The sequence below is a fragment of the Seriola dumerili genome, unplaced genomic scaffold (assembly GCF_002260705.1).
Source record: "Seriola dumerili isolate Sdu_G_001 unplaced genomic scaffold, Sdu_1.0 BDQW01000017.1, whole genome shotgun sequence".
Taxonomy (NCBI): Eukaryota; Metazoa; Chordata; class Actinopteri; order Carangiformes; family Carangidae; genus Seriola; species Seriola dumerili.
The window spans coordinates 9,819,182-9,830,653 of record NW_019174272.1 but is presented as its reverse complement, the minus strand read 5'-3'; the positions used below and the strand labels follow the sequence as shown (position 1 = coordinate 9,830,653).

The 11,472-nt window shown below is 38.1% G+C and overlaps 1 protein-coding gene across 1 annotated transcript; it reads right to left on the bottom strand.

Moving 5' to 3' along the window:
• Positions 1-2,432: 2,432 nt before the first annotated feature.
• On the bottom strand, positions 2,433-6,649 carry figla (folliculogenesis specific bHLH transcription factor). The gene is made up of 5 exons (XM_022758209.1): positions 6,461-6,649; positions 5,459-5,605; positions 5,266-5,355; positions 3,549-3,701; positions 2,433-2,453 (listed from the first exon to the last, which is right to left on the bottom strand). The coding sequence occupies exons 1-5, from the start codon at positions 6,644-6,646 to the stop codon at positions 2,433-2,435; spliced, it is 597 nt and encodes a 198-aa protein (XP_022613930.1). The 5' UTR covers positions 6,647-6,649.
• Positions 6,650-11,472: the final 4,823 nt, after the last annotated feature.

Genomic DNA, 11,472 nt, shown 5'->3' with positions numbered 1-11,472 from the left:
GCCATCTGCTCCAAACACCACTCAGCAGGGTTGAGACAGCTGCTGAATGAAAAAGAAAGTGACAGACGTGAGTCCTTACAGAGTTTATATTTTTTCCCACTCAGACGTTATGGAATAAAAAGTATAAAAGAACTGATGTTTACGGAGAATATATTTTGTGCCAAAGCTTCAATTTTCCTCATTGGAAACTAATCTTCTTTTCATTGTTTGTACTGTCATCAAACAAAAGCACACATCCACAGAAAGAAAAAAAGGTTGTTTACCAAGACCAACAGTTTTTGTGAAAGTCACAATACCTTTAAAACCTCAACAGCAGTTCATGGAAAATCTGAGAATGAACAACAATGGCATGAGTATGGGAACTATTTAAAAAAACAAACAAAAAAAACTTGTCAGTCCTAAACCCCCTCCACCTTAAAACTGCCCAATCAGATGACAAGTACTTGCCAGGATGATATGAATGTCTCAAATGGTAGGTCCACACTGAGGACAATGACAATCAAATGCTTTTCTGTTGATTGCTGGTTGGAACGGGGCATATTTCTGGCATTATTCACCTGTCTGATTGTCTGATTTGTTAGGGGTCTGGTTCTTCTAATTATGAAGGATGCCTGTCTTGTGTTGGAAAGGTTACACCATTTACTCAGCTGATGCATCCATCTACAGATAATCTGTATTATGTAAATTAAGTGAGCTCCTGATTAACAAAGCATACATAATAGACAACTGATTTTTCTTTCACAAATCAAAATTTTCATAAAAACCTTGGGGCAAATATTCAGAGCCAAAAAGCAACAGCTACAAGACACTAATTCAAGTTCAAAATGCTTTCTCCGATAGCTACAAGACTTCATGTGACATTGACTTAAACGCTAATTTGTTAAGCTCAAAGGTTAACATGTTGTGTTAAACATTTTTATGAAGGTGAAAATTCTTCTACTACTACTACTTTCTAAGTCATTGACGTTTTCTACTTTGACTGACAGACTGACTAGGAGAGTAAAACACTGATTTATAACCAACATCAGCCATCTGTTTTCATAATTGCTGCCACAGCTTCAGAAATGCAGCTGGATGTAGATGACAAACACATCTCTCTCTTTTAAAAAAAAACAGCAAAAAAAACCCCAAAACAGTACCACATTACTGTTTCAATCCCATTTTTTAAGTTCATGAAATAAAAAAAACTTACATTGCATGAACAATTAAAAAAAAGTCAGATTTCTTTCAAATACATTTGCTGCAGGAGTTTTATTTACTTCTTTTCACTTCAAAGATCAACTAAATATGCCTGGGTGTGCACAAACGTCTGCATACTGCTAACAGTACCCGCAGTTAACAGTGGTGTGATGAGTGCCCTGACGTCTGTAAGTTCTGGTTGTAGGTACAACAGGGTACACTACTGATCACAGCCAATGGTGACTGATCTGACACATTCAACCAGTGGAGGGCAGTGTAACAATGCATTTCAAAACAGTGGGAGAAATTACTCTGACAAGGTCTTTTCCACTCTGCTCCATATTACTCAACAATAAAGCTTCCAAGTCACAACTAATTTGAACTTAAATCTGATCAGCCAGAATAACTGGAAACACCTGTGTCAGCGTGTTCTGCTGGGACGGGTAGTACAGCGCCAGTGTAGTGACGTGTAGAGCAGGGAGATACCAGGATTTAACACTAAACCAAATTTTTACTAAATACAATTAAATTACAAATAGATCAATTAACAAACTAACATTAGTTTCATCTGGTTTGAAAATGAAATGGAATTAAAACAGCCCATACATTAAGCAACAGACCTTTCCCCCAGACATTTTGACTTATAGTAGGAAAAGCACAGGTCTTACTAATAACATTAACAACCTGGTCTGTTTATGTGTCCCCTGTAAGCTATGACTATGACAGTGAGACAACATGTACAATACCAGGACCCTGGAACTGAAGCAGTAACATGGAAATCTACTACATTAATGTTATCATTTACACCTGCTTTTCCTGTTGTGGCTTGTCAGAATGACATCTGTGCTTGTTTTTTGGAAGTTATTTTTGTACAAATTGTCAATTGAAAATTTCTTACAAATGACAATGATCTTTCAGTCCACTTGGGGGCTACACTAGTATAATCTTGGACTAATGATCATATTTGGGTCTGGTACCACTATTACGATTAATACCCTTTTTGCATACAATTCATTACAATAACAGTTACAAGGAACAATATTTATAACATTCACATAATTATAGCCCTGATATACCTGCCTGTTCTGTCAGTCATTTACACCCTTCAGTGTGGAGCTTTTTAAAACGTTTGCCATGCTTGGATTTTACCTGAAAATGTACTTCTTTTCACTGATTAGATATTCATGTATTTAAAATAAATCGAACCTGGCATGTCTCCAATATTTGTTCAAGCCATCTGCTCCAAACACCACTCAGCAGGGTTGAGACAGCTGCTGAATGAAAAAGAAAGTGACAGCGTGAGTCCTTACAGAGTTTATATTTTTTCCCACTCAGACGTTATGGAATAAAAAGTATAAAGAACTGATGTTTACGGAGATATATTTTGTGCCAAAGCTTCAATTTTCCTCATGTGAAACTAATCTTCTTTTCATTGTTTGTACTGTCATCAAACAAAAGCACACATCCACAGAAAGAAAAAAAAGGTTGTTTACCAAGACCAACAGTTTTTGTGAAAGTCACAATACCTTTAAAACCTCAACAGCAGTTCATGGAAAATCTGAGAATGAAACAATGGCATGAGTATGGGAACTATTTAAAAAAAACAAACAAAAAAAAAACTTGTCAGTCCTAAACCCCCTCCACCTTAAACTGCCCAATCAGATGACAAGGTACTTGCCAGGATGATATGAATGTCTCAAATGGTAGGTCCACACTGAGGACTGAAGACAATCAAATGCTTTTCTGTTGATTGCTGGTTGGAACGGGGCATATTTCTGGCATTATTCACCTGTCTGATTGTCTGATTGTTTGAGGGGTCTGGTTTCTCTAATTATGAAGGATGCCTGTCTTGTGTTGGAAAGGTTACACCATTTATCTCAGCTGATGCATCCACTTAGTCTAATAACTGTATTATGTAATTAAGTGAGCTCCTGATTAACAAAGCATACATAATAGACAACTGATTTTCTTTCACAAATCAAAATTTTCATAAAAACCTTGGGGCAAATATTCAGAGCCAAAAAGCAACAGCTACAAGACACTAATTCAAGTTCAAAATGCTTTCTCCGATAGCTACAAGACTTCATGTGACATTGACTTAAACGGCTAATTTGTTAAGCTCAAAGGTTAACATGTTGTAGTTAAACATTTTATGAAGGTGAAAATTCTTCTACTACTACTACTTTCTAAGTCATGACGTTTTTCTCTTTGACTGACAGACTGACTAGGAGAGTAAAACACTGATTTATAACCAACATCAGCCATCTGTTTTCATAATTGCTGCACAGCTTCAGAAATGCAGCTGGGATGTAGATGACAAACACAGAGTATAAAATCAGGCATAATGTTAGACAAGTTAAATGAGTTACCGAAGTCTGATCAGGTGCTACTTGGATGATGAACTGGTATGCAGGCATTACACAATGTTGCAACACCAGATTGGTTATATCTCCATCCTCTGTTACGGGTTCTGGTGGCATAGTGAATCCGTCTTCCATGCGCTCATCTGACATGTTGAGCAGCTGTCAGAAGAAACATGTAAGTTAAAATGTGTCAAAACATAACCTTCTACTGTCAAATACTGACCAGCTTCAAACTTGAAAAGGCCATGACAATTATGATAAATAAAAGCAGAAAAAAATACTGCTGTTCAATGCTAACACAGTTTTGCAGAATAAAAAACTCCATATCCATCCATATCTAATTTCATATTCAGTGGGACAGCTGTAACAAAATCGAAGTTGTATAGTTAAGTTTCACGCCTGTCTCCACACAAAAAATGTGGAAAATCAATTATCTGTCCAAGTGAAAATAATTTAATTTTAAGGCTGTAGAATGAATAACTTTACATCTCTTATCCAACAAATACAAATTAAAACACTCTTCCAAAAATGTCACTGCACGATTCTTCATTATATTTTTGGGGACAACTAGTAAATCATTTATGTTTAGTTACAGGTGACAGGTTCAAATACAATAGACCAGGTCCAGTATAACCAGAGCAGTAAAATGAGGAGCTCAATGTCCCAGTCAGGTGTTGAAAACAAAGTTTTGACCGCTTTAAGGTTGCAGGAGTTTTTTTTGTTAGAGCAGATATCAGCGCTATCAAAGGTTTTTAGGGAGATTTAGGCCAGTTTTAAATAGTCCATCTTTACTTTTCAACCATTCTTTTGTGCTGCTGGATGTGAGCTTTGACTTTGCCTCAAACGGTATTTTCTGACACTGGGTCATATTTTGCTCTAAAATGCCTGTTGAGTTTCTTCTTAGTGCCACGTCCTGGAAGCACCTTGAGAGATTTATGACTGACACTTGTTGATAACATTAGGAACTGTTGAAACAGTGATTTTAAGATCTTTGGCGATTGCCTTGTAGCCTTTGGAATTGTTATGTTTTTTCATCTCTCCTTTGCAATTGTGAAAAAGAAACTGGAAGCCATCAGCCCTTTTTTTATGCAGTAAAACCATCATTCATTGCTAAAGTCAGGTCATGTGAACACTAAAAATTAAACTCTGGTGAGTCTCTTGTTTTTTACTCATCAAAAAGGGTGCCAATAATTAGGTCTGGGGTACATTTTATGCTTGTATTATTTCACTACTATGTAAGTTTCTTTTCTTTTGTTCAGTAACAATGGACATTTTATTAAAATATTCTGGTTATACAAATTTGGTTTATTTGCATTTATTTTCTGAAGATATTCTGAATTATGTACTTGAAATTCAGGGGTACCAATATTTTGGACCAGGACTGTACAACTGATTATTACCAGAGCCATTTCATTCTCATAATATTTGTGGCCTTTAGTGTGTGTTTTTACACAGAGCTGCCGCTCAGCATTTAATATCCCTAGTACATTATTAGGTGCCTCTCCACAAAGCCACTAAATCCACTGGGATCCTGAGAATAGTATCATATGTGGATTATGTGCTGCCTATGCAATAATTACATTTCCTCCTACATTGTTTGCATTACATGTGTATTAGCTCCAACTAAAGTATGGCTGCCTTACTGGCACAACTCTAGTCTACACGAACTTAACTGAGTCAATTACTACATAACTGCACAATAGAAAAGACAAACAACACTTACATCATCCACCCTCCATAGGTCACTGCCAAAGCCTTGAGTCTGACCATAAGTGATTGCATTCTTTAAGAAATCAGTCCTGCTGCCATCATGCTGAGAAACAGAAAATAACACCAATCAACATTTAAAAATAAGTGACAGTGCTGTCCTTGGAAAAACAACAAAGGGCACTTGTCATGATGAGTAAAGTACTTACACTGTCACTGTCCTGCAAAACTGCAACAAGCAATCGAATGTATTCCGTTGCAGCTTTGAGCGTGTCCACTTTACTGGGCTTCCGGTCCGGTCTCATAAGTGGCACCATACGCTTCAAGCGGGAGAACATAGTGTTCAAATTCCTGATCTGCACAGAAAAGAGGCTTAAGTTTCAGATCCACTGTGTGGAAAATTGGGTTGATGAGAATATATTTCAAATTTTATATAACCATAACTTAACTTAAACAAAAATCTTGAAGCAAAACCCAGCACATCATGCAAAGGGAAAAGGGTCCTTTTTTGCTCTTATGTGATAATACAGTAGAGTAGGTTAGAGTTGCATTTCATATATATATATACATATATATATATATATATTTCATATATATATATATATACATATATATATATAATATGTACACATATAAATATACTGTATATATACACATATAAATATACTGTATATAAAGAGAGAGAGAGAGAGAAAGAGAGAGAGAGAGAGAGAGAGATGAGAGAGAGGAGAGAGAGAGAGAGAGAGGAGAAGATTAAGTGCAGGCTTACAAGCAAATATAGAACATTTAAAAACAAGATCAGGTCTGTGTTTTTACCTCACATATATGGCCACAGGTATATTTAATCATGTGGCGACAATGTTGATTGAAAACATTAAAATAAAACTGACGGTTGTTGGTGGTCTATTAAGCCTCAAAGAAACTAGCTAGACAGTTTGGAGTTTGGAAAGAAAATAAATCAAGGCCGAAATGTATTCCTGGTGTTGGTATGAAAGTTGGTGTGCTCGGTGGTGTGAGTAAAAGATAATAACTCACAGACTCCTGAAAGGTTTTTGTAAACTTTAAAGCGTTAAAGCGTTTACAGGCAGCTACTTTTCAGTTTGATAGAATAGCGAAGCTAGCAAGATGCTAGCTAACGTTACATTCAACATAACTAAACTATCAAACGTTTGTTCTTGCCATCTTCAACGTAATTTCCAATGAACACTCACTCTCAGTCGTTCCTTAGCGTTGACCATTTCTCTTTTTTTCACAGTTTCGGTGAAGTCTTCGGCGACGAAATATAAACCCTCCTTCGCTCGTTTAAACTTCTCAATGTTGCGGTACACAGGCAGCACAGACTCGCCTGTTAAACGCTTCAAAATATCGCCCATTAATTCCTCCGCAGGCACCTTCATTTTTACGAGTAACATCTATTAACCCTGACAACCTGTCACAATTTTTCCCCTGTACTATGCCATGTTCTCCTGGAAAATGGCAACGATAGGAGGGTCCCGGGAGGGGGAAAGATCACACCTGTGCGACGTGTGCAATCAGGACCCTGTCTGCAGAAGGCTGAGTCTGTCCGTCAAAAGGTGAGCTGAGCTGAATTCTTATTATCTTCTTAAGTTATCTGTTCATATTTCAGATGCTGCTGCACTTCTGTCATTCAAACATCTTATAATATAAGCAATATATTCCCTGTGTTGCTTGGGTCACATGTCCAAAAATAGATGCCGCAAGCAGATCCAATGTGCAAAAAGTAGCATTTTAGAGAGGCCAGGCCTTAATTAACTTATCAACACAGTTTTGATTCTTCTCACCAAATAAATAACTAAGACAGGAGATAGGGAGAGAAAAGAAAAAAAGCTTTATATAATTTATAAAAAAAGTTAAGTAATTAATATTTACGTGCATTACCCATGGCAGTGCCTTAAATTTCAACACAATTATTCCTCAGAGATTTTATGAAATAACAAAATTGGCTATACCTCAAAGATTTGATTCCTTTAATTAGAAAAAATGTAAAAACCTGAGTATAAGTTCTTTTGTTCAGTTCAAGGCCCAACAGTTGTGATCTGAGGTCTTTATCTCAAGTCTTTATCAAATGGATAATTTTTGATTGGTGTTTGTTTATTGTGAATAAGGATGTCTTCATCCACCAAATGAAAAACGTCTTCAAAAAAGTAGGTTGGAGGGTGAATGTAGAGAGTTTACCACTTACCTGAGAGTCAGCCAGGCTAAATCTGTCCAGTGGGGCTTTACACTCTATGTGAGGAGTTTCTTCAACTGTATTGGCATGGTTGAGCTGACTGATAGGCTACTAGACCTGATATTGACTGTCTTCTCTTTGAAGTAGTTCAGCCAAATTCATCACATTGAGAAGCACACTGCTACAAGTAGGCTAATTTAACATTACCAGACACACAAATGTGATACCAGTACCTGCCTGCTAACTAACCATTTAGTTAGCTATTATAAACATTAGCAAACAGGACAACAACAATAGTGACCTATTGGCTCTATAACAAAGCTAATGTTACCCACCTGTCAAGTTGGACTTATTTGGACTGGCCATCCAACTATTTGGACAAATCCTCGTTGGCTGCCGCAGCAGTAGGCTGCCGTCTAGTGGGGTGCCACATCGGTCAGCCAGTGGACCATCAAATTAGCCATAATGTTTTATAAAGCCATAAAAGTTTTTTACCAGCCCTGTCAGTCTCTTTACCGGCCCTCTGTGTGCCTGTCATCCAGGGTGCCGCCTATATAGCCTTGTTGTGTTTATACTCGCAGTCTTTCAGACTATTACTGACTTTCTAAGAGAAAGGCTTTTGTAGAAGAGGTATGCGCCCTATCGATGTTGGAAGATTAGTGTTAGTGTAGTGTAGTTTAAAGGATTTCAAGACCCAAATGCAGAAAGGCTGGGTGGTAGCCTATAGTTCAAAGATTTAAAAGGTAAATAGATTGTACTTACATAAGGCTTGTCAAGTCTTATCCTTATTTAGTGCTTTACACTACAAGCTGCATTCAGCCATTTGTACAGTTTTTTTCTACACATATAATGCTTTTCTACCACACGCACACATACCAATTACAACGGTTCAACAGCACCACAGCCCTTCAACAAACTGAACAAACAAACCGACAGACTGAGGGGAGGACAGAGCTATACACAAGGGGAGCAGGTAATCACAAAGGCAGGAAACACACTTGGGCAGGAAGCAAAACAAACAAATTATGTAAATGAATCTGGTACATTAATGGCAATTAAAGGAACAATTGATTCAACAAAAGATCATTCAGACCCTCCTGTGCCACTCCAAATTTCTAATGAGGCCAATTCAGACAAGGAATCAGTAGGTGGTCTTGTGTTGAAAATGTCAAAGATCTACTCTTTCTGATGGGAAAGGCTCACACAGTTTACATGGCTGAGACAATCCAAAGAAAGTAACGCCATATGCTGTGTTGTAATGTACTGCTCTGGGTGGGGTGGTGCACTAATTAACTTGCTTCTCATGGCAAATATTGATATATTGGATTCATTTGGATTAAATAATGACAAAGCATGGAATTAATTACCTTACTTTTTCTAATCGCTTGACAGCCCTAATAATCATATTATTTTTACTAAGGCTAGACCAGAGTCCTCCAGTCCCCTTGAGAGCATCAACAATATAAAATAAACTGAGCTACTGTCACTGGACTGTTTCACATAAACTAGATGTGCAACCTTGAGCATCCTGAGCAGCTGCACAAAGGCCCACCCTGTTTTTTTTTCTTCCACAACCAGGTGACAAAAGCAGAAGGACATGACATCAGTAGCAACATCATCAGCTCATCACATCAGCTAATCAACAGCTCACCATGGAAGCACATTGCTCTTGCAAGAGCAGCAGAGCAGCCCCAATCACAGTCCAGGGTGTCCTCACTCATCACTACAGTGACTCACTGGTCGCTGTTACTGTACCTGGGACCACTGTGGCCCTACTGTCAGAGACCTCAAAGCAAATGTGCTTCTTTGAGCTGCCTGAGTAGATCAGACTGAAAAGGTAAATAGAAAGAAGCCCAAACATCACAAGCTGGTAGAGCAATGGTGGGAATAGAGAGCTCTTTTCATAGAAGTGGGATCTCAGAGCTTTGCAGGCCACTCTCTGCAGACCATTCATACTTTAACCATCACAGGGTGGCAGAGAGGAGACCTATCAAGACCATAGCAGAGGCCCTGTTCAGACGTGACATTAATATGCATCCTCGGTCATCCAATCACAAGTGGACATCTCTTAGTGCGTCAGCTCACACCTGACATTAAAATGAAGTCTCGAGAAACTTGTGATCTCATCTCACCTCTTTGTTCTTTATGCAATTAAACACCTACATCATTTCTGTTTACAAAGCCCAAATGAATTATTTTTAGCCAGTGCATCTATGACAAACAGGTCCATTGTCAATGTGTTTGTGTGTGTGTGAGAGAGAGAGAGAGCAGGGCAGAGAGGGGCTGAGTGAATAATTGTGCACATTTCTATGTGTCTATATGAAATAAAATTTTACACATTTGAAATAGTAAAAAAAAAAAAAATCAGTATGTGTTGATGTCAATGGTGGTATTGTGGCGGGCTACCACAAATAAAATTCAGTGTATGGGAAACACTGTGAGCTGTTGCTGGGACATGAGTCTGGGGGTCTCATCCACCCTGGCTGGGTTACCTGAGTGAGAGTGTCTATTGTTGAAAGACGTGAAACATCCAATGATCCTAGGTTAGTAGGTTACACCACTTATGATGTAAGTTCATCATAGGGTGTAACTCAGACTCAAAGAATCATTTCCTATGCCCATCCTGTTTCCAGACGCCTTTTCCTCTTGCACAAACTGAATTTCACATAGTTTTCGGCATTAATCTATTTGTTAATCAAACCATTTGTTCTAAGTTGTTCTACATCTCAAGTCTGAACTCCCTTATCAGATGGGATTTCTGGTTTTGGTTAATCTTGAATTGATGTACATTTTAATATCAAAGAGATTAAATTCTCACTACAATAAAGCCCCTTTTGTTAGCTAAGTGACATTCAATATTATATTGCTCCTTACTGCTTGCAAAACCAAATGTAACATTTTGTGTTGTACCACATTATCATCCAGAGGGATATGATAGCATTTTATTAAATAATGTATTAAATATTTTGAATTTAATTTTCTAGTCATCTTGAATGGTTGTTTGCTCCTATGTATACCAAGTTACTTCAGACTGCACCTGTGCATTAATTGTTAAACTAACCTTGTGCATGAATGGAAAACAAAACTATGAGGCTGTCATGGGGTGACAAGGGCCGTGAAATGGTCTCCATAATGCTGCTATTATGTTTTTTACGGTGTGATGTTTGAGCTTGCAGTGTCAAACTTTGTGCATGGACTCTTTGCATAGACTTTAACCATTTATATGCATTATGGAAACTTATACACGGTATTGTTCCCTTTGCATTTCCCTCTGTCCAAACTGTTTCCAACCATTGGCCCACAATCAGGCCCAATTCCAATCCGGTCCCTACACACTCCAACTCAGAGACCGAGTGCAACTCCATGTGGAGTCACACTCACAGCTGTGGAGGGTCTCTTCATTAAAGTGGAGAGTATAAATACAATGGCAAGCCTTGGGACGCCCTCATTCCAAAATACAATATAACTTCTAATTTCGTCATGTGTGCATGAAAAGAGTCAAATGTCTGTTTGATGTGATTTATGATTTGTCCTTTGGAAATAAACACACAGAAGTCATTTGTAGGTATATAGCATTTCATCCATTCCAGACTCAAAGCAATGCTGCACTTGTCTGGGAGTGTGGTTTGGCCAAATCCTAATGCCCCCCCCTAAACCCTAAACCCTAAGCCCTGAACCCGCACAGACTTAATTGACTTCACCTGGTGAGTGATTGAGTGCGAGAGGCTGCCAGGGCTCAAATTGGTTTAAAGAGGAAATGGAGAGCACTTATATCACATTACCTTGATGAAACCAAAACATTTACATTCAATTGTGGGCTTGGGACTTTTGATTGTATATTTGTATTCCCGTCTTTTGCTTCCTGTTTGTAAACAAAAAAATAATGTTGGATCAGATCTGATCCATCTTATTATTTCTTGCATTTTATGCCGTTTGCCGTCCCCTGATAACCATGGTAATCTGTGAGTCAAATTTATATGGTGATTGTTCTGTGGAAGATTCCCTCCCACTATTTCACCAGGGCCACAGGTA

Bases quoted from the DNA above. Each gene is read 5' to 3' on its own strand.
- figla (XM_022758209.1), bottom strand. From the start codon at position 6,646: ATGAAGGTGCCTGCGGAGGAATTAATGGGCGATATTTTGAAGCGTTTA. The intron at 5,356-5,458 runs GTAAGTACTTTA...TCTGTTTCTCAG, and splicing joins TTTTGCAGGACAGTGACAGT to CATGATGGCAGCAGGACTGA. The intron at 3,702-5,265 runs GTAAGTGTTGTT...TTCTTCTGACAG, and splicing joins ACCTATGGAGGGTGGATGAT to CTGCTCAACATGTCAGATGA.